This window comes from Argiope bruennichi, chromosome 1 (assembly GCF_947563725.1).
Source record: "Argiope bruennichi chromosome 1, qqArgBrue1.1, whole genome shotgun sequence".
NCBI classification, from domain to species: domain Eukaryota; kingdom Metazoa; phylum Arthropoda; class Arachnida; order Araneae; family Araneidae; genus Argiope; species Argiope bruennichi.
The window spans coordinates 6,596,975-6,621,983 of record NC_079151.1 but is presented as its reverse complement, the minus strand read 5'-3'; the positions used below and the strand labels follow the sequence as shown (position 1 = coordinate 6,621,983).

The 25,009-nt window shown below is 31.9% G+C and overlaps 1 protein-coding gene across 1 annotated transcript in view; it reads right to left on the bottom strand.

Annotated features, from left to right (window-relative positions):
• Positions 1-25,009, bottom strand: part of LOC129988896 (acetylcholine receptor subunit alpha-like 1) — a 241,520-nt gene that overhangs the window by 119,355 nt on the left and 97,156 nt on the right. The window contains exon 2 of the mRNA XM_056097213.1: positions 13,282-13,326. Coding sequence (XP_055953188.1) covers positions 13,282-13,326 — 45 coding nt within the window. The remainder of the gene's footprint in view (positions 1-13,281; positions 13,327-25,009) is intronic.

Below are 25,009 nucleotides of genomic sequence, written 5' to 3'. Positions count from 1 at the left end.
ACTGTATATCATAAGAGAGAATATTCATATTCAATAATAATTAAAACATATTATAAATATAATTTAAATTCCATTTTACTATGAGTCATTCTATTCTGTCATAGCCTCACACTCTGAGTCATTTTGTTTTCACAATTCGACGGAAAAAAAAACTTTCACATTTTTAGTACACAAATAAAGGCGTTTTTTTATGTTCATTACTTTCAAAAGCTGGTAATTGAATTTTTGTCAAACTAAAACCAATAGTTCGTTCTCCATCGCATCCAGTCCTTCAAACTCCCATTTCAGTTTAGCGACCTTCGAAATGCGTGAAAATTGGACAGAACAAATTCTATGAAGTTCAACATCGTTATATACCATTAGAGAAAGCTAACAAGGAGTAAAGGAAACGACGCTTGTTTCGGTTGTCTGTTTTTTAAAGTTCACTTTTTTTCATTGTTTCTTTCTCGTTATTTCTGCAACAAAGGGGGAAAAAATACAAATTCTAAAAGCTGTCAACTACTGAGTCTGCTTTTTTTTTCTTTTTTTTTAAGTTCTCCATTTAAATTTACGAGGAGTTCTTCTCCAAAAAAACTTTTTTCCTCTTTGCCATCTTGTGTACAAAAAGAAAATGTTGTAATCATGAGAAAAATTTACCTCTAGAGCTAAAGGACTTTCCACGCTCTAATACCTCACGAAAACCAAACAAAAAATATTTTTGGAATTATTTATTGCCTGTGGGAAATAAATATTCCTGTCCATCCGACTACAAGTAAGCGCGACAAATCGTGACTACCACAAATCAGATGGATGGAATTTGGAAATGAAAAAAAGAAATGCAGTTCATCGTCAGAATTCTACCTGACTAATTTCGTACTTAAATATAGAGTTGAAGGATCGACCGTCCATTTGCTTGTTCACTCACATCTATGTGGAAGCAACGATTCAGAAATGTAACGACGTAGATAAACTCGGAACGTGGCTTTTTCCTCAGCGTTGCATATGCTCAATGAAATTTTGGATTTACTCTGTCAAAGGAAAATCACAATCACTTTTCTTCACTAAAACATGAAGCAAATAACGCACCACGTTCTGTAAAATGTTAAAAAAAAACATTCCCGCTGCTTCAACTTTTTTTTTTTTTGACAGATAAATTTTTGTAAGTTTCTTCCATAACGATACTAAAAATAGTCTTGTTATTTTTCTTTATAAGAAATGTCATCATCACAAAAATGATGGCATAAATCTTCCGGCAAATATCCCGCGGCATCCATTACGTTATAAGAATTAACCAAAGGGAGAATTTTTGTCGTCTCTTTTCCTTACATGCTCGCAATGAAACGCTATCTATGATTTATTTCCGTCTTGAGTAAAGAAAATCGTCGTATTTTGAGCACTGATTAATTAGGCCCAAAATTTGATAAACTGCTACCTGCAATGAAAATCAGAACTTTTTTAATTCTTTCCAAATTTTTTTGAGAATGACGTCTTTTTCCACAAAAAGAACAAAGAATAGCATCTAATTAGAAAAGGTTTCATCCGATTCAAATGAACACAGCGCATACGAGTTGCTCGTGATTTCGGGCATACAAAATTTCTCGTTTTTGGTACCAAATAACAAAAGGATGCCAACTATCAAGTGATTCCTCGTCCCAAATCACTACTGAATACATCCCATTCCGATATTTCCATAATCAGATTATCCTCCTGATGCCTCTTCATATAACTTTTTCCTCAGAGGAAAAATTTGCTCAAAAGGAAACATTTCGCAAATCCCAAAGAAGTGCATCAACGAAAGCATCGGAAGAACTGCCTGAAGGAAAGCTATTGTCAGTATTTGCTAAGTCTCCTTATTAACGATGGCAAAAAATGCTTATTTGCAAAGGATAGTAACTTCAAAGAGGTTACCAAATAAACACGCTCTTTCTGTATTTATATTCCCGTACTGAAATAAGAAAGAGAATACATCAATAATATAGAGCCAGAAGTTGGTGCAAGCAATTTACAATTATGATTTGAAGACCGCTAATAAAATTCCATACATCAAAGCTTTTCATTTTCAAGTTGCCTTATTCACAAACACTTGAGCATACAGACAATCAAGTTTTGAAGATTAGGAATGAAAATTCAGTTTGGACAAACATTTCTAGCAATAAATACACATGTTACATTTCATTTTATAGGGCTCGATGTGTTTTGAAATTATCACACTTACATACACAAAAACGAGCTAACAAACAGACATTCCATAAACGAATATCCAAAAAGTAATAAAAACCCGAAGTTCTGGAATTGGCACAGCATATAAAATTTCATGCCTGTAACTTGTTCCATTTTTGTGAATCATGTTAGCAAAAGACTCGCATGATTCTAAAAATATGTCTTCTGGATTTAGGGAGATCCAAAACAAGAAAATGAACTCCTGAGATCAAATTTTTTCACGATCCTAAACTTTTTGCAGGCTCTATATAAAAAAATAAAAGAAATCCATTAGTATCCAACAGTTGAAAATATTTCTTTTACCCATTTCAGTAATTTTTCCCCCTTTTCAAGTGGAATATTTGAAACTTTTTTCAATTCACAAGACAAACTCATTTCTTTTGATTATCTCTCGCAAATTCATATGAGGAAAGTATTTTAGTGTTCCAGGGCTTCAAAGCACATCATTAAAATTGTAGTTATTTGGATTTAATTGCCTTCTTTCATTTGTAGAGAAACCGAAATCGGCAGTTAGATCCGAATGACCATGAATTCGAAATATATAGGCTTTACAAATTGTTTTATCATCGTCTTTTAGTTTAAATTGTGTGATAAATCCAGCAGGAAAATTTGATAACATTTAAGTTGAGATCTAAAATTTTGTGATATGATCTCATGCCAAATTCCATTCATATAGACGTTGAATTAAAGGGGTTGAACATATCGTTGAACATTATATCGTTTAAATGTGGGTGATAACACTGGCAGACAGAAAAATCGAAAAAGGCTTAATTTTTTTTTATTTAGATTTCCTAATATCTTCGAATATTATGCGTTGGCGCATGCGCGCTCCCAACCGGCCATGTGATCACGAGTGTAAATAAAAAATAAATAAATAAAAATAAAATCTCCGGAGATGCCGTCGGGATTTCGGCAATAACTGACGTGGGGTAATCACGGTGCTAAAGTATGAATCGAAACCCCCAATAGCAAAAATTAGTTTCATCTATATTAATGTTTTTGTGTTATCTTGTGTGATGTCAATAAATAATTTAGAAAAAGACAACACTGGTCCGTCGTTATTTTATCAAGTAGAAGCTGGATTTTAATCAGACCATTTTCTGGTCCAGTCGATCGTGAGACGAACCATGGATACTATAATCAAATAAAACAAGGCAAAAACTTCCCTAAAAGGAAGTATTACAAGAATTGAAAACTTTGCGGTTAAAGTGTCAGAAGACACAAGCTTAATGGACTTAGAAGTGAAACTGAAAAAAATCGACCCGCTGTATCGACAGTATAAGAAAAAATTCATTTGAACTGGATGATGCGGATGCGGATGCAGATGAATTAACAGCTCTTGAAGAAGAATTGGAGCAATGTGATCTCCGCCTCGAGAATTTGTAGGTAAGAATTAAAACTTAATTAATTCTTGTAAACCTCCTTCTGTGACTGCAACTTTCAAAAACGAAACTGAAACTTTGAATATACCAACAAAAATTCCACCGATAATTCTTCCCACATTTTCAGGAAACTATGAACAGTTCGGTAAATTTAAAAGTCAGTTCGACGATTTTATTACATCGAATGAGCAACTGACGCAGTCTCGGAAAGTATACTATTTGAATTCTTGTCTTTCAAATGAAGTTAATGAATTTGCATCTTCATTTGACACTTTTACCTCTTTATATGAAGCCCTGGAATCTCGATATAACAATAAAAGATTAATAATTGGCATTCATATTCAATCAATATTAGAATTTAAGAAGATAGAATATGAAAATCCTAAAGAAATCCGAAAAATGATCGATTATATTCAAAAAAAAATATTGGAGAGCTTTAAAAGTGCTAAAATACGAACAAAATGATTTATTTGATATTTTTTTAATTAATATTATGCAAAAAAAATTAGATAGAGAATCATCAAAAGAATTTTGAATTAAGCCAAAAACATAAAGATGTTCCACATTCGAACAATTCATCACTTACTTAAAACAAAGAGAAGCCGTACTTTTATCGGTAATTAGAAATTGCACTGTTTGAAACAAAACCATTCATGAAAAAATATCATCATTTTTCGACAAAGACTAAAATTCTTCTTGTTAAACAAAGTATTGCAAACAAAAGCTGCCCAATTTGTTGTGAAAAAAATCCACACCCGGTATATCGATGCCCTAAATTCCTAGAATTAACCCCACATAAAAGATTTAATTTAGTAAGAAGGCATAAATTGCGTGAGTTATGTCTCGGTGAAAACTATAAAAAGAATGAGTGCAATAAGAAGTACGTATTCAATTGCGGTCTGAAGCATTCTAAAACGATATGTTTCAGACAGACAAACGAGAAACGAAAGCCATATTTTTCGGATAATGTAAACAATCCACCCCTTCTTGCGATGAAATAAAAAAGAAAGAAGCAGGACTCTCAAGGGAGAACTAAATTCCTTCTGCGCTCTGTAGTACGGCGTTAAATAGCTCGTCTAGTCAAAAAAAGAAAAGTGTTTTATTGGCAACCGGAAATATTTTCTTGCAGAATAAAGAAGGTACATTAATAAAATGTACTTGCATTTTTCATTCGGCGTCGAATATAAATATTTTGAGTAGGAAAATGAGCGAAATTCTTGGAATTCAACTAGAAAAATACAAACTTCAGTTTCCGGGCTAAATTCAACAAAACAGAATAAAGGAAAGCTGAACACTCTAATTCCAAATGAGAATGGAAGTTTTATGGAAAATACTGAGTTTCTTGTAACAGAAAAAATAACAGGTCTTACTCCTAACGTTACTTTAGATGTTTCGAAAATGAAAATTCCTAAATTTATGGAATGAACTGATCCTCAGGTTTTTGAGGCAAAAGAGATTCATGCTTTATTAAATGCGGATGTTTTCTTTAGAATAATGAAATATAATGTTTACAGCGTGAATGAGGAATTATTATTTAGAGAAACAGAATTTGGTTGGATTGCGAATGGACGACTAGAAGAGGCGAAAACTAACGATGTCTTAGGATCGTGTTTTCTTCTCAACGATAATTCTAAAGAGGACACATTAAAACAATTTTTTGATCTTGAATCATTAGGTTTAAGAGATGATTCATGCATCCATGAAGATAAAGTTTTAAAAATATTTAATGATACCGTGCAGTACAACAACGGCAAACACATTGTAGAGTTACCTTTCCGTAAATATATTAAAGAATTATCTGACAATCTCACTGTAGCTAAACAACAATTTCAAAATTTGTGGAGGAGATTACAGAGAGATACGGATCTTCATTCAAAATATGAAGGAATTATTCGGGATTATCTAAACCAGGGCATAATAGAAAAAGCAGATACTTCTGAACTGTGTAAAGATAAACCAATTTATTATCTACCTCATCAAGTAGTGAAGAAAGAAGGTAGTGACACAACTTCTACACGTATAGTATTTGATGCTACATCTCATCAAGCTAACGAGCTCTCTTTGAATGATTGTGTGTGGACAGGTCCATCATTTCTACTATCTGATGAGCTTTCTGAAACTATTTGTGAGTGTCCAGAGCCAGATGAAAAAGATTACTTACCTGAACTTAAATCTGAGAATTCTAATATTGTTTTGACTTTAAACTCTAGCAAAACCTTTTTTGATTATCTTGTTAACCGTAGTAATATATTTCTAACTGTAGTTCGAATATTAAGTTATCTTTTCAGGTTTATGTCAAATTGCAGAAACCAAGAAAAGAAAAAGGGTCCACTGACATCGGAGGAACTGTCAGAAGCAGAAAATTACTTATTGAAACAGTGTCAGTTGGAAGAATTCTCTGCAGAAGTGATATCATTAATGTCTCATAATGAAATTTCCAATAAGAGTAAGATTTTAAATTTATCTCCCTTTCTAGATGATAAAGGTACATTGAGAGTAGGAGGAAGATTGGAAAATTCCCAGTTGCCATATTCAGGGAAACATCCCATAATACTACCCTCAAAGCGTAAGTTAACTGAAATTATTGTAAGATATTATCAAGAAAAGTATTTTCATCTAGGACCCCAACATTTGCTTTTTTAGGTAAGACAAAAATATTGGCCTATTCATGGGAGAAATGTATGTAGAAAAATTGTGCATAATTGTGTTATTTGCTTTAAAAACAATCCTAAGGAGTAGTCTCAAAAAATGGGCAATTTGCCAAAGAAAAGAATAACGCCAGATAAAGACTTAAATTCAACGGGAATAGATTTGTGTGGTCCATTTTTTATTAAAAATAAATATCAAAGGAAGGGTCCTGAAAGTTTATGTTATTAAAGTGTATGTTTGTATATTTATTTGTTTAGTAACAAAAGCTATACACCTTGATATGATCAGTGATTTAACGTCTGAAGTTCTAATAGCTACGTTAAAAAGATTTATTTCTAGAAGGGGTAAATGTCGTAAGATTTTTTCTGATAATGGGTCTAACATGGTTGGGGCTAACAGAACATTAAGATCTTTACATAAATTGGTTAAAGACAAAAATGACTCCTCATATGCCTTTTTTACAGAAGAAGATATTAAGTGGTCCTTTATTCCTCTTAGAAGTCCAAATTGGAGAGGGCTTTGGGAAGCAAATATCAAGGCCTTTAAGTACCATTTCAAACGCGTAGCAGGAAACTCAAAATTTACTGACGAAGAACTGCTAATGATGACTACCCAAATAGAAGCAATTCTAAAATCCAGTCCTATTACGCCACTTTCAACAGATATTAATGATTTAGAAGTGCTAACTCCAGCACATTTCTTAATAGGGAGGCCAATAACAGCGATAGTTGAACCATCTCTAACAAATCTTGAGTCAAATTCCCTTAATGTTTGGCAAAGAATAACTCAGTCCAAACAGTTTGGAAGAGATGGAGTATTTCATACCTAAATAGTTTACAACAAAGAAAAAAATTGCAGTTAAGGGGGTCTGGGACACAAAAATCGTCAAATTTTCGAAATTATTTTTTTAGCTGAAAAAATTTTGCATGCTTTTCTGCTTAAAATAACATTTAAATCATGTTTCTGTCTTAATTAGAACGAGAGATATCATAATTTTTGTTGACCACTGCTTTGAAATTCCAACTGTCAAACAGGCGTTGCCATGGCAACTTCATCTCTTTAAATGTAAACAGACATTTCCCGGCACTGTTTTAGCTTAATTTTTAATTTTTTTTTTGAAATAAATTTTTAAAGAATTTATTTTAAATTCTATATTTAGTTTGTATACAACTCAACTCCTTCAATAATGAAGTGAAACGAAGATATTCAGTGTTTATTAGAACCTCTGTGTTTACATTTCATGACACAGCGTGCTTTTTAATTTTCTGCTCTAAAGTTTGTTTTCTTAATTGTAAATGTAAAATTAAATTAAAATAAACACTTGTGAGGAAGGGAGGCGTCTCTTATGCATCTGGAAGCTTTTAAATGTATTTAAATAGTTTTAATTCTTATAAATTTTATTTTTAAACTTTAAACGCATTTTTAACCATGTTGCGTTTTTTCATTATTTGTTGTGATCAAATTGATATAAGTCCAGATCATATAAAGATAGAGGTCTGAAATTTGAAACACATACTTTTCAAACTGTTTGCCTTAATTTTGATTCAGCAAATTAAAAAAAATTACTTTTCAAGATATGAATTTTTTTTAAAAAAGTACCCAAGATTTTTTCAAAATTTTCATTCAATTTTTTTTTTATTTTTTTTAAAAATTAATATTTTTTAAATTACCGAATCAAAATGAAAGAATATATATTTGTGTTTGATTTAATGAAAAAATTTTGAAAATTGATCAAAAATATTTTGAGTTATATCGATTTAAAACAACGTCACTTTTTTTTAAAAAAATTTAAATTTTCAGTTTAAAAAAATTTTTTTGAAAACTTTTGTGTTGTGATTTTGCTTATTAATAAGATGGTTGATCAGTACAAAAAATTTCAAAATTTTAAATTAATTAATAAAAAATTTTTCAAAATGTGTCCCGGACCCCCTTAATAAAGAAAATTTAAAAATAAGAGACATGGTATTAATCAGGGAAGAAAATCTCCCTTCCTGTAAATGGCTAATGGGACGTGTAATATCACTTTTTCCTGGAAAGGATAATAAAATGAGAGTGATGGATATTAAAACTAGTAAGGATATTTACAAAAGATCCTTAAACAAATTGAGTGTATTGCCTATTGAAAATTAAATATTTTCTAAAATTATTGCATTGTTCAGTATATTTAGCTTGTATTATTTAAATTATTAAAATTATTAGCTTAAAAATGTAACAAAAATATTTTTTACTATGAATAGTAACAAATATTTTTGAAATATATAATTTCTACGTAAAATAATTGTATAACATGTATTGTATATTTATGTAGTGTTTTATTTACATGTGTTAAATAAATGTGAAAAATTGTAAGTTCTTGCATGTGAATATAGCAAAGCCGAGCGGGATGTTGGCGCGTGCGCTCTCCCAACTGGTCATGTGATCACGTGTGTAAAAAAAAACAAAAAAAAACAAAAAACAAAAAAAAAAACGGGCAGACGCCATTGGAATTTCGGCAATAACTGACGTGGGTTTACTAGGTGACGTGTTCACCTAGTAAATCACCCCCGTCATTCAATCCAGGTGAATTCTGACTGTGTGCCTTAACGTCCCAGTAAGGGAGTCTCTCAGTATGCAATCCTAGACATTTGGGTAATTATCAGACAGAAAATATTGGGGGAAAGAAAGGTACCGATTCAGCTAATATTTATTAGGATTGCTCTGGTCCTTAAGGGAAAGGGGAGAACGGGTCTTTGTTAGACTTCATTTTTAAGAAGGCAACCCGGCAATGGTTCAGAACTATCCGCTCACCGTCGTCATTCAGTATTTGTCAGCGGTGTTACATAAGCACACAGCTACTATCTTGTTTTCTTGCATTTAAAAATGGCCTCCATTTAAACAATTGATAGACATCCGTATTATTCATTTACGTCCCCATTTGTTAGTGGATAGCGATAGTCTGCAGAAGGTGAAGCAAAGAGACATTTTGAAATGAATTCTGAGAAGAATAATTTTTTTTAGCTATCATTAGGTATGATAGCTAACTATCGCCACGTAGGATTGGACAGCTTGCAGGGATTGCATAGAAATAGAAAACCATGCTCCCTAGTTTTAGATCAAGGAAACAGCATAGAATACTGGAGAAAAATTGGTTAAATGATAACTTAGAATCTGGAAGATATATTAAAAAATGAGTGTTAATGTAAAATTTTTAATTCAAGATTTATTTTTAATAATAAGAACAAAGTCGATTTCCTTATTATCAGAAAGAAATTCTTTACAGTCTATAAAGAATTTCCTTCTTAAATTCTTTATTCACCGCTAAGTAACCACAAAAAAATAAAGGACACAGATCACTGTGTGTTTTTACTGCATTCACTCGGAAAGTATTCTTGGTGTTTATTTCATCGGAACAAACTTTGAGATATTATTTAGAAAAAAATAAAAGAGTGCTTAATAATTAACTCGTTAATAAAAATTTTACTCTTAAAGTTTGAGAGAGGGATTAAGGTATTGAAAACAACGATTCCAAATATTTAACATAAAATAAATTATTAAATTGTTTTAGTAAGCTGAAAATATCATTCTAAATCGACTAGCTTATAAAAAAGGAACCTTATAATATGCATTTCTTGGGGACGCAAAATGCTTGAATCCGATACTGCTAGATCAAGAAGAGTATCAATATTGCTTTCCGAATTCCCGGTATCTTTCGACATAACAGAGATTCCTTATTGCTAATAGAGGATTTTTATTTTTCTGTGTAGGAGGATGCGTTTTGCAAATACAATGAAACCTCTTCGAACCACTGCCCTTATATAGCGGCCAAATTTTCGTGGGACGGATTTTTCAGTCTATAGACCTGATGTTAAAATAACCCCTAGCAACGGTGTACCATCCCCCTTTGAAAGAACACTGCGATGGAATGCAATCACATCCTGTTTCTAACTATGAGCCGAAAGGCTCATAGTTAGAAACAGGATAGTTAAGCCCGAAAAGGCTTACTAGATTCTGATAATTTTGGAACGAAAACGTCATTCATGCTTCTTTCATTAGTTGGTAATTGAACTGACTTACGACAATGTCAAGGCACGTTTTTCTAAATATCGAAAATCAGCGAGAAAGTTTGCTGAATCATTTAACTGCGGAAGAATGCAAATCAACAAAGTCATTAAAGAAAAGAATTAGATTTTGCAAGAATACGAAGTCTTCAAATTTCGTGGTGTCACATGGATGAGACGCGAAACATATGTCGACATTGATTAGGCTGTTTTGGAAAAATTTAAATCTCTTTGGGTGAAGAAAATTCCTATCAGTGGAACTATGAGTCAATACAAAACAAAAGAACTGCTCTGAAGAAAAGAGATGCTCTGGAAATTAAAAATTTATCTGCAGCAAAGGATGCTAGACAGATTTCATAGACAGAATTCAATAACACCATTTTTCGATCACTTTATAGCGAAGCAGCCGATGTCGACCTCAATTCGTGTAAGGACAGGATTTCTTCAGGATGCAGGAGGAGGACAGGAGCTCATCCTTTGCATTTAGCTGGATATGATGACAGGGATACATTCAAGATGAACAAAAAAAACAGTACTTTTTTTTTTCACGATTTCGCATTAAAATATAATTCGATCCGAAGAAGGCAAAAGTGAAAAAAAATCCGAAGGTGCGGTGCATCATTAGTTTTAGGGTGAGCGTAGCTGGAATTTAAAATAATGTCCCTGGGCCTTTATAGATGTCAAAACACCATGTGTTTTAAAGGAAAACATTCAAACCGTTTTGATGTGTGTCGTGGTACGCTTACAAAAGGCATGGATGACATCATCCATTTTTGAAGAATGGCTGGTAAACTTCGACAAAAAAAAAAAAAAAAAAAAAAAAAAAATGAGGAATTCAGAGAGGAAAGCTCCTGAGTTGGACAATGCTGTATGCCATGCACACGGAGCTCACAAATGTTAAAACCTTTTTTTCCATCGTCAAATACAACATCAAAATATCAGCCATTAGATCATGGTGTTATAAAAAGTTTCAAGTTAAAATGAGCTCTACAATATGTCACTTATATATATATATATATATAGATGGATACGAAAATGCTGTGAAAATTTCTATCGGAGTTGCTCTTAAGTAGATTAAAGCCACCTAGAAAAAAATACGCCAAGAAGTGATCACTAAATGCTGCGTTAGCTGTGATATCAGTTGCAGAGAAATTAAGAGACAATTAGATTTATTCGATTAATCGACGGCGGCAGATCCATTAGAAGAGCTCTCGAAACATGCTGGAACAGAGTACGATCCCGAATCCTTCCAGCACGAAGCAGCAGTTGAGTGCTTTGATGCACGTTCCGTTTGAAAGGAAGGCCTTTGGGTTGATGAGACAATCGAAAATAAACGTTTTTACACGCCTTTAATCAAATCTAAAATTAATTTAAGATTGATTTAAATTAGCTAAACAGTATTTGTGTGTTTAAACTTTTTCACAGATTAATTTATTGCGCCTTTCAAGTACTGATTCAGTGTTTGGTGAGGTATTTTCCGATACGGTTGGTAACCGTATTCTAGCTGCACTTTCGGCTGAAGAAACTTTCAGGAAAATAGATTACAAACGAATCTGTTAAAGATTTACTTTTTAAACGGTTTAACTTGCCAAAAATGCCGCTTTTGATAAGCGTAAAAGCTTAAAAGTGTAAAATGATATCGTTTTTCAATAAAATGCAAAAAAGGCATTAAATAAAGTATTATTTTTTCTTCAGATAAGTCTCAAACTTCATTTTAAATGTGCCAGTCGTTTATATTATGTATATAGCAATTGTATTGCAAGGAAAACCTTCAAAGCGGCCACTCCACCGTTCCGAGAAAGCTTGGTTTCACTGTAATATATTTTCACAAGAATTCAGAACTTGGCATCTCAAAAACAGCATTACAGAGAATATTAGAATATAATAACCGTCTCGGATCGGAACTCCATAAAAAGATGAATTTAGTCATGACCAAAGTCTGGAATTTTGCAGTTGGACTATTTCAGACAGAATCAAATCCTTTCATGGGAAATGTAACATGTCGCATCACAAAAAAAATAAACAACAGACATTAAAAACAGCAGTTATACATAAAAATGTAAGTCCTGTTCATCATCAAAAGCCATTTTCGATAAATGTGTGATGTATCATTTTTAGAAGTTCATGAGTCGTCCTATTTCCTACAGCAGCACGCAAAACAATGATTTCTAAATCCATTTCAGTGTCCTTGTATATGATATATTGAATGAGTTGTATTTCACCCGGCATGTTGTTGCATTTAGATGGCATCCCTTCCCATCACACGTCAAATATGAGATGACAGTTGAATGCTGATTTCCCAAATAAGTGCATTGGCTTATGGGGGCCGATTTAATGTCCTTCATATGGTTTCTCAAAACAGTTAGTTTTCATTTATTGGCTTATTAGGAATAATTGAACTCCCTTTTGCACCACCTGACTTGAAGCTTCTTGATTTTTATTAATGGGAACCTTCGAGTTCTGTGTGTAATAAATCTGCACTAGACACAGCAGATTTTGAACTGGATTGCCTAGATCGCCGGATTTGAACCTCGCCTGGATGTCGCAGTTCTTCGATTAGATTTCGTGTGTTTGTTAGAAGAATGCAACATTGTATATGTGTCGAAGGCACTCGTTTTGCCCACGTTTTGTGAACATTTCAATTAATGTATTATCGCGCCATTTTAAATTGAATAATAATTAATAAATGCATTATTATATTGAATCAAACCTCAAGTCTGGTGTATAAAAATGTGGTATAAATCAATAAATCTGCTTTTTAATACATCAGCAAAACTCGCAGAAAAAAAATAGAGATGAGTGAAAAAAGAAAATGTTACTCATTGACACTTTTTTTCCGAATGGTGGACGTATAAAAATTCTTATAAAAGCATTTTCATACAACTGTTTGCAATCTTTAATGGAACTTTGCAATGCGAAGTATACGTCTCATTTCATTACTTAAGAAAATAATTGCATTTTATATATATCATATATGTACTAAATGAAAATCACTATTTTCTTTAAAATATTACTTGATTGACCCAGACGTTGGTCGTCATCACTTGGTTCTTCAGATTCTGAAACAAAAGAAAGAAAATATTTTATTTTTTTAATGAAAGATAGAAAAAAAATGAGCAAAAGAATAATTCGAAATTTATAACTGTTTTACCGGGATGATAATTAATTACAAATACATGGCCTGTTAGAAATCATAAATAAAAGTATAAATATGATCATTTTTGCAATTTATTCGTTTTATTTTATTCGCCTTTTTATAATAATTGTTTCGTGTTTTGTAAGGATGAAATTTCTTCGTCACTTTTTCACTCGCTCACTGATATTTTAAAGTTCTTGTGCACTTGCGGACTCTTGACGACACATCATTTTAGGATTGCCATTTTAACATTTGAAGAACTTACTCACCCATTAAGTAATTAAAATAATAAACTGTAATCAGTCATTGGGATTTTTAAGGACTACGTTATTTATACAAGTTAATTATAAATTAAAATTTTAAAAGGATAACATTCTTAAAACTACAAAATCCTTCTTGAGTAATGATACTAAAGTTAATAAAAATATGTTTAAAAAAATTTCTTTTAAGTTTATTATACACTGCTGTTATCCATATGAAAATGTTCAGCTTGTAACTTTCTAAAACAAAGTTTTTCGGTTTTTCTCATTAACAAAACTCTAAATGCAAATGCCATTATTGCACTTTCTGGAGAAACCTTAAAAATGAAAGTAAGAAGAGAAAAAAACTGTTTCTGAAAGCAATTTAAAAGAACAGAATATTTTTAACGCGTTGCGCGGAGCAATCCACATTGCTGATGGCAGGAAAGTAATTTTTCATTCAAATTCAAAATACAGTTAAATTTCCGCTTCGCTGAAAAAAGGAATTAAAGAAAAAAAAGAGTGGAGTTTGAAACACATTTCATTTTGAAACGAGATTCATTTGCGGGCGAAGTGCAAAGTTGTTAGGAAATTTGGTCATTTAAACGGAAAAAAAGTAATTAAATTACGGAGTAGTTTGAGTTCACTACATTTTGTAGAGGAAAATTACAGTTTCGGGTCCAATTTGATTTTAAAAAAATTTAAAGAAACTACCATTTATTTCGCAGCACGAGTGTGGTTTGTATAAGTAAGCAGGTAAATAATGATATAATGAATGCAGTTGAAAATGATCTGCCGTTAAAAAAAAGTTAGTAAAACAAATTGGTTTTAATACTAAATGTATTAAAAATTTTATTAGCATTAAGAGTCATCAGCTTTTTTCTTCACATTAATAAAAATTATTATGTGCATTTAAATTATTTTAAATACGTCATTTTGTTTTGACTTAAAAATGTATTAAAAAATGTTCGAATAAAGCAAACTGAATTTAACTGTTGAATTTCATATTTTGTTAATACAATATTGTGAATCTGAGAAAATATATTGTCATTATTCTTCCATCGAAAGACTTATTCTGCCTGATTAAATATTACAACTTCTAATTATCTGAGCAAAAATATTTATTGTTGCGAATATTAAAACATAATTAATATATTAAGATCCTCTGATGTATAAAAAGAAAAAGAAACTGGAATCTTTCGCATAAAACTTCTTTGTATGATAACGTCACAGGTTTGATTCGTCTTCGATTCATTCATCATCATCATTCAGTTCATTCATCAACTTTTGCATTCAGCGGGGAAATGGCTTCCTTCACAGCACAAAATATAAAGAAAGAATTCCAGTTTACAACAATGATCATGTTAAAATCAAACACTACTGGACTTGCTTTTTTTCTTCGGTCACAACTTGATCAGAAAAAAAAGGAAAAATTTTTTTCGTATACGAAGTTGAGAGAAAGTATTGTAATCATCGAAAAATTTCAATTCGAAATTTGGATGAACTTCCGCCGTTTAGAATTCCCTCAGATCGAAAAACGCAGGTTTGGCATTCCGTCTGTCTGTGTGCGACAAAGATAATCCGGAAGAATGAGATCTGGCATATGATTTTTGCACCAAATTTGAAGATTTCTATCGAATTTTGAGCAAACTTTATTCAGAAGAAATCTATCTACTCAGCTGTTGGAGTACAATTTAACACGACGCAAAACGAAGAGAGCCGGATGGATAAAATTCGGTGCACAGATTTAACATGCATAATGCAGACAGCTATCAAATTGTGAGAGCTAAATCCAAGAAACAGTTGAGCGTCTTGTACTCTCAGAGGCATGTAAATGAGATAGCTAAAATGACAAATATATCAAATTTGGTATGTACTTTTGCCACCGAAATGGCAGTTCTGTGTCAAATGTTGGTTTCAATATTTAGGAATAATCGCGTCTAAAATAAAAATTTGTTTTTATTGGAGAATATGTGAGAAAGCTTCGAGGGGGGGGGTATTTCCTTTGGTTTTAGTTAAAAAAGAGATAACCTTATAGAACGAAGCATCTAATCATGATGAAGTTGTGAGCTTGGTTTCTTTCATGTAATAATAATTGAAAATGTAATAAAAATTTTGAAAGCACGTCTCTTAACGACCACATATTACCCTGCTTGTCAGTCACAATATGCCAGATTTGGTAGTTCCAGATCCAAAGATCTGTTCGGTAGGATCCGCCATGTATATAGTAATTTCCTTATATATTTTGTCATCAAAAGCAATATTTCAACAATAGATAGAAACTGCTGATAATGATTATTATGTTCACATAATAATATAGGTTCAAATAAATCAGTCGTAGCGTCATACAGGGTTTAAATAAACGCTAAAAGTTAATTAATTATTTTGAAGAAATCGTTTAGTGAAATAAATAATTTCCATGATTTACTTTTGTTAAGTAATTTTAACGCACCAAGATGAACATATTTTAATTGTTTGTAATAACGAAATACCTAATCTAATTAAATAACACGATAAGTAGATGAAGAAATGGTAGAATTTTTTGTATATTAATGAATGAATGAATTTTAGACTCCATCGTTTATTATATGAATTGATTAAAAATTTTCAACGGAATGAACAGTTGTTATAAACTAAACGAGTACATATAGAAAGAAATGATGCAGTTTGCTTTTTACTGTCTTAACTAGAAGATCTGTCCATTTAAAAGGGGCTGCTATTTTGTTGATAATATCTCAGATATAATTGTCATAAATTAATTAATGAAAGTTGTTGTGGAAATTCTCATACACATTGGCAGGGTGCTTAAGAAGAAACGCATGCACCCATGCACAAAATATAAGCAACAAAGGCAAATAGAATAAAACAAAAACTTTTTAATGATATGAGTGAAAATTGTGCACGAGGTAGATGTGGCATTACTACATCATATATGAAACAATAAAACAAAACAAAAATACATATATGATCGTCGTGGCGAGATAGCATAAATTGAAAGGCAGAATGTGCAATGGGAACTCCACTCTAAAAACTGGTATGATACTCGTTACCTAAAATGCATGCTAGACAGCGGCGAGGCATGCTGGCAATTTCGTCGATGACCGTTTGCTGCGGCAGTAATGTCCGTTACCATAATACGGCATGTTGGAGTTCGTGGAGAATGCCTGACGGCACATTGCGAAAGGCATCCGTCTTTCTAACACGCCCTATACATGATCAGTGGGATTCGGGTCTGGTGTTCGAGTAGGCTACGCTGTCTGTGGAATGGTTTCATTTTTCAGATAACTCCGCACCAATCGTGTTCTAAGCATTATTGGCCATAAATATCGCGACAGTATCCATTACAGCGATAAAAGGCCGCAGAAGAGGGATTTGGACGCAGTATTGGATAGCTGGGACGGAACTCCTAGCGAACACTTGGAGGTCGGTTCGCCTGCTATGCCTGCCCAGACGAGTAAATCGCCTCCTTTGTAATATTCCATTTCGACAATGTCTGGAGCCCGATAGCGTGTCCCTGGCTCTCGCCATATCCTCGCTCTTCAGGAATCTTTCTGGATGTTAAATAGAGATTCATCCGTAAAGAGTACGTGGTCTCACTGCTCTAGTGTCCAACTGCGATGCTCATGGGCCCAATGCAACCGCGCTTTGACGTGCGCTGGGGACAGAGGCACACAATCATCTGACGATGTGGTGACTCTCTGGAGTCCAGACCCATGCTTCCTACTTTGATCTCTTTTATAATGGAAGCACAATCTATTGAGTGGTCCATTAATAAATCTCAAGAATGATAAAAATCTATCCTGAAAGCATTAAACTCAGCGTTTCCGCGGAAATACGACGAATACAAAATAAAAATAATTCTGAAAGAAAATATTAGCAAAGCTCAACTTACTAACAAACTAGCATAGAAAAATGTAAAGTTTGGGTTCCCGTATCTGTATAATGTTCAGAAGCACTTTAAACTAATCATTTAAATCGGATTGGAACAGCTCTTAGTGTCTAAAAGCAGAAACAAAAAACATTACCAAATACAGAATTTTTTCTTTTTAAAAAAAAGGCTGAATAGAAGAAAAGAAATAACTCAGTATTATCAATATGCGCATTTACAAACACTTTCGTGATCTAAATGTAAGTTTGCATAGTAAACAAGAATTCATTATTCGCACACATAAAAAAACCAGGCGCCAAAACAGAAGCTGGCCAAAGCTGCCTTGCGGTTCTTTTTAGATAATTCTTCTGAAAAGCGATGAATTTCCCCAAAGCAGTTACCATATTAAAAAAAGAATAAATATTAAAGTCATACTATTTGTTCATAATTCTTCATTTTATCAAAGCTTACTCATTCGAAAGAATTCAAGGGACAAGAAACATATATGTATTTTCCAACTAGACAAAAAGCGTTTAAATAAATATCCTTCAGAAAGGCAAAATTAAGCATCAGTTTAATGGCGTATAATTTTATGTCATAAATTATGTGTGGAATCATTTCGATACAAGGTTTATTCACTATGCAAAATGACATCTAAAAATCGAAGATAAAACTGTAACGAGACTTTCTTTTATTTCCGAGCAATTGTTCTCATTTTTTTGCAATCATATCATTCATTACTTTGATACCATGAAACAAATTAAGTTAAATTCATTGATCTCATATTTGATTTACCAATTAGAAATTTATGAGGCTCAGCATTGTCCCTTTGGAATATTATTAAATGTAAATGAACGATTAAAGAATAAAACATGAATAAAAGAAATACAGAATTGAAACAAGGCAATGAATTTAGTCCGAAACAATTACTTTCTGGTCTTTATTTCGTCATTTCATAGCTATTATCGAGATTATAATGCGCGAGAAAAATGAAATATCTATAATCATAGCTTTTATTTAGTTTCGATTCGTTTCATCTTCTATACTGTTTAAATCCACTCAGAGTACTAAATATCTGAAAATAATTTCATACGAATAAGCTAAGCATTGAAAGGATTTCGCTCTTAAAGCAACACATGTTTCTCATGCTGTAATTCATCTAGTTGGGTTGTTGTAAAGTCATATTCTTATAAATCCTTCAATGCTGATTTGAAACACACATTCACCCATTAATAAAAAAAAGGCTTTCAGTTTTATACATACGGAAATAAATGTTTAATGATTTTCAAAGAAAGAAAAATTTAATAAAAATAGTTTATAAAAATACAAATGCACTAAACAATACATTTTTTTTATTTCAGTTATTTACTAAGTCTTTTAATTTATTAATAAAAATGTGCGGAATCGGCAAATCAACTTTTCTCAAAATCACTACCAGTCAGCAGCACCAGTGTGAAATCAAAAATTCATTTTATTTCTAGATAATCTGACAAGTTAGTTATCTTGGAAGACACATACTTGTACAGAATTATGAAATTTCAAATATGAAGCATGCTAAATTAAATAAATATGGTAAAACTTAGCGAAAGCTTCCAAATGTCATGTAGTAAGAGATGGATCCATAAAGCAGCTAAGGAACAAATTTTCTTTTTGCTCAGTTTTCAAGTCAAATACCAACATTTTACGATTCTCACAAGACCATCCTCTGAATAGAGCAATAGGTTGGTTGGAATTTCGTATCTTCAACTTAACTTTCTTAGCTTTGAAATTTTCCCCTTCAATCGAGAATTCTAAAACATAAATTATAATTTTAAATTTAGAAAATAAGAATGAATTCATTACAATGCTTAAATACAAATAAATTAACTCCATAAATTAAATTAAATAAATCGCATTGGCTAATTCAATCTACATTTCCCAAGGTATTCTGTTCCATTTTACTATTTGTTAACGCATTTCGGATAAAATCTAGTAAGAAATCAACAATTTTATAAAAGGACTGCACATCAAACTTCCTTCTCCAATCTTGCTTCGTTTCTGACATGTCATATTTGCACACAGATCCAGACGGAATACAAAAAAAAAAAAAAAAAAAAAAAAAAAAAAATGCTGTTCTTTTTTTCGAAGGCGATAAAATCTAAAATGTGTGAATTTCGAAATCAAACCTTATTTTCGGAATTTTTCTCTAATAATGACCGAAAAAAAATCCAAAAATCAGTATGAAAAAGGCATTTCAATATTTTTTTATTCACTAATGAGAACCTACAGATATAATTATAATTTAATAAAGGGTAGATTTCTATGCTTACAAAATGGACGGATTTTATTGCTCTCATATAAAAAAGTCTATTATTTGTTTTCGTTTTAAAATCCTCTTTTTTATTTAAGACTGAAGTTTTTCTTAGCAATATTTTGTGACAAAATGATGTATTGATCTTTCAAAAAGAAAACCTCTGATAATACTTAAATTGAATAATCTGCTATTGAATAACCAATAATTTGCCATATATATATATATATATATATATATATACGTGCGAATCCCATTTCTTAGATAAATAGAAGATTTAAAAAACTTCCATTGAAAATGTGTTTTACATTTTTCTGACTAGTAATATCACAAAAAAACAATGCACTCAATAAATCTTTGAATTCCGGTGAAGTTTCTTCGTCCATTGCGGTATCTGAACACGCAAAGAGTTTGATCCGTATTACTTGCGTGTCATTTCCCGTAGTCAGGGCATGCGTGTTTACTGTGTATCTGTCTGCATGATGTATCAGGGCCCGCATCACGTCGCGCCATCCAAACTACATGAATGAACACGTGGCACGATCGGCCCTGATTGCGTATGAAGGGGGGGGGGTCCGGATTATGTAGAAATGATGCGTTATACTAGATATTGCTGGTATTTGTGTATGTAAACCAGAGTGTATATTTTCCTTCACCTATTTCTTGTAAAACAACACAATACTGCACGTTTCATGTCCCGTAGCTCAACAAATAAAGGCGGGTGTGCATTTCGGGTGTCTTATTTTCCGGTAGATTTAATCAAAAATGTGAGACAGATATAAACGTTAGGATCATAACAAATTTCATTCACTTAAATCGATTCCTTTTTCAACTACCATGTCGAAATATTTAATAATAAATGAGACTGAAAAGAGAGAAATGATTGGAGCAAAACAATGTTGGAAATAATTCATAGATTCAATATTGATATTATTAACAATGAAGGTTCGCCAATAATTGCGAAATGGATAAGGAGAAGACAAATCTTACTCTGCCTAAAATATGTCCAGTGATCGTTATTCATTTGAAAGTCTATTCCGAGACCTCCGTTTCAACATTCATAAATCAATTACGAGTAACTTTCAAAAAGATTGCGCTGGATCTTGTAATACAAAACGTTGGAACCGGCAGACCTTAGAAGATGCCTGACCCAATCGCAAACAAATATTTTACCTGGTTCCTAGCCAGATTTCGCCCAGAATATAAAAGAAATGCAATAAAAGTCCGTTTTAAAAATGCATTTGTTAAAAAAAAAATTTTAAAAAACTAAAAATAGATTTTTTTAAAATTTTACTTTTTTTTATTTCAGTAATTAACTGTCATTATATATATTATAGACACTTAAAATGGTTATTTTTTTCATTTTCAATACCATGCGATACTACTCACATGTATTTTATAAAATACATAGATCGTTTTATAAGATTAATTTTAAAAACATAAAAAATGTAAGTAATTATAGAAAATACAGATGGGAGTGCAATTCCAAACCTCTACCGCATGAAGAAGTGAGTACAAATGTCATTTCATAGAAAGACATTTCATTAATTACAACCGCAGAGAATTCCATTACAAAGTACATAAAAAATGTACTTTGTAAATAAATAATGAGTATCAAATACAAGACTAATAAAAATAAATAATTTTTAGATATAAATCAAAAATTTTAATAAAGTAAGTAATTTAACCAACTCTGAAAAAGAGATAAATCTTATTATTTCAGACTATATAAATTACTATAAAGAACAAAAAATAATTATCGAATTAAAAAAAATTGTTTCGAAATTTAACTGAAGCTAAATTTCCATCATTCATTACTATGTCTAGGACAGAAAAAGAATAGAATGATAGTTAAATTTTTTCTGAGTCATTTACTTTATGGCCACAGAACTTCTTATTCAAGATTTTTAAAATATTTAAGCATCAGTTTCGAATAAATCCATTCTCACTTAAATGAGATCCAACAGAAAATGTGTCCCATTTATGAAGAAATACGTAGGATTGATTCCGAGAGTGTCTTCAGAACTTTGGCCACAGGTCGTCACAGAAATCAATTTAATTATTAATGAAAAAAAAATATCACTTTATATGTTTGACAAAGTGATTGGATCAAAATTAATAACAAACTATTACATATTCAAAGGCTGTTTTTGCTGCCAATAATGAGGACATACAGAGTGTTTCAAAACTCGTGGGCAAAAATTTAAGGGGTGATCGGAAACATCTAAACAATCAATTTTCCCCATACCTCACCAACCTTCTTGGATAAAAGTATACAGGCAAATTGCTGGAAATGAAAGGGCAGACAGCCTATAAAAATGCAACAAAAAAAAATGCAATTGACATTAATTTCAATAAATCATATACTCAAATTCAAATTAATAGCAACTGCAGATCCTTGGATTTGCATTTGGCGACCTGCAATTTTTGTTGTTTTTTGCGATTTTTTTTACCAGATGGGTTGTTTTGCGGCGTCCCATCTTCTCTCAGTTGGTTTAGTCTTGGACGGTATTAGTTAGGATTTTGTACATTTAACATTACGGCCATTTGAAATTTAAAATAGAGTCAACGAAATTAAAATTAAATTCAACGAAATTTTAAAGTAAAAATATAAAAATGATAATTTTTATAAAGAATTAAGGAATATAGAAGGCAGTAATAACCACTTTTTTTTTTCTTTTCAAAACTGATTCAGCGATCACTATTTTATTTCTACATAACTGTGGCCATTTTTCTCATATACTTCATAATATTGAATATTCCTCTTTCCTAAGAACTCAATACTTTCTTAATATAACGGGTGTTTTTTTAGATAGGGAAATTTTTAATAAGATACCCCAATTTTTGGGTTCCCATTGAGAACTGACATTCAGACTTCAAGTCGAAAGCCATCGGACAAAGAAAGGTTAAAGTGGAAGGAATGTCCTGTTTCTCACTCCATAGGGTAACAGACGAACCCTCCTTCCATTTTTCCTAAAAGCTGAAATAATTAATGCTTTTCACACATATAAGTATACTCAGTCATTGCAGTAACCAAAAAAAAAGACTATGACATTGAGAAAAAAATTTAAATGGATGCATTAAGAATCGGAATTAAAAAGAATTCTCTAAATCAAAATGAATCAGAATATTTATTTTTTGTAAAATTAAAGCTGCTTTACATAACATCCGTTCCATATTTATGTGTATTTATTGTTTCAGGATTTCATTTTCATGGAGGTACAGAAGAAAGCATTTGAGAAAAAAAATAATGTCTATACTGAATATGCATAACTTTTATGCCAAAAATGTGGAAATGCAGTTTGGATAATAACTGTGATGCTTGGAAGAATAAAAATTTCCCGAATAGAAGCAGTAGACAATACTCCTATGTGTTTCGAAACATTCTTGGGAAAAAAAGAGATGATTTAACAGGGTACTGTAAAATATTACAAGAGCACAAATAAAAACAAATAAGAAGATTTTCTTTTCACTTAATTTTAATTAATCTCAATAAATAATATTATTTTAATCCTTACATATTTATTTATTTCAGTTCAGGACTTTTAATTTTCAATCAAGCTTTAAAAACCAAAAAAAGGGACTTGGCAAAAATAGATGAGAAAATTCAATTTAAATTATGAATAAAATTAGATTAGTTAATGCTTTAATTAAAATTCTTTATTTAAAATAATTATCACCATGTCAAAAATCTTTTAATAACTTATTATTGACTCATTTTAGGCTATTCAAAATGAAGAGGAAGTTATGAAAAAGCCATTACTCAGAGTAGAGCTTCCAATTACAGCACCTCTACGGCGATCTCTACCTTAGATTGCTACTTTTCTCTCTACAGGAGAATTTCTTTCACTTTTTATCTCGGAAGCACGAGATTTCTATCAACAGCGGTTATCAATGCTAAAATAAAAGTGAAAGTAGTTTTTTCGCTTCCAACTATTTTCCAATAACTGCTACCAGCTACTCGCCCAAGTAGAGAAGATGGTGACAAAAGAAAGTGGCCACGTTTATATTGGGCTTCGAAAAGTTTTTCTTATCTGGTCTTCTTATTTTTGCCTGGGATTAGCTCCGTTTCGACACATCCGTATATTTTGTAAACCTTAAATACACGTAAATGGAGTCACTCAAGAAATCAATTGTAGGGAATTCTCCTCTTCAGAAGGCCAGTCCCTGCTTTGATTCATTAAAAATGAACAGAAAATACAAATTGATTAGGATGAGTTAAGTTGGTTGGAAGTTTCTGACTCAAAAGCCAATAATGGCTGAAATGTCCCAAACATTTCATTAAAAACTTAATACAACATATGATTAAAACAATTATACTTAAAAGCCCCGAAGGCGCATGAAGTCAATTATACGAGGGAAAACAATAAAATACAACATTTTTGGTGAAATTATGATGTAAAGGTTATAAAACGAATTATCCAAAATGGAATATTACATGGAAGGACCTTCATTCATTTTGAGCAACTCTGTCAACTTTTGAACAGAATGTGGTATTTGTTTAAAATATAGAGGAATTCGAAAGGTATTAGATTAGATTAGATTGATATATGCCATCTGATTTTTCATCATCAAGCAATTCGAATTGAAGACATGGATGAATGAGTGCGTTTTAAAACCTTTCGCAAATCCGAAGAAAACAGTTGTGAATTATTCGTTCAAAAGTAGAAGGACGTAACCAAGTCCGTCATCTCTGCACCAAACATTGTAGACCGGTGTCAAGTTTTGCTAGTCTCCGCTGAAAGTCTGTCTGCAAGCCTGCACGTAACCCTGAATTCTAAATCACACCTAACACATTTAATAATTTTTGTATGCGGTTTAAACATCAAATCAATAGATTTGCGTCCTTCGGTCCAAATCTGCCTAGTTGTTGTCCATCTATCATCTAGTGTATATGCCAACGTGATATTTCAATAAGGCAGCGATTCCCATAGATGCAAGGACCCAGACAGTCTTATGGTAAACTAGATAAATAGGGCCGAATGTTTCTACATTCCAAACCTATTACTATTTGTCAACCTGGTGCTTATTAAACCCGGCTGCTACCAAATGTCCCTACTCTGGGACAGCACGAAAAGTTGGGAAGTGAGTGCGGACTCAAATGTCATCTTCATCATCTATTATTCAAGGAGTAAAATTTCGAAGTCTGCGGCAAACTAACCCTCATGAAGTATCTTTTTGAGGTATGAAAAACATCAGTTAATAGAAT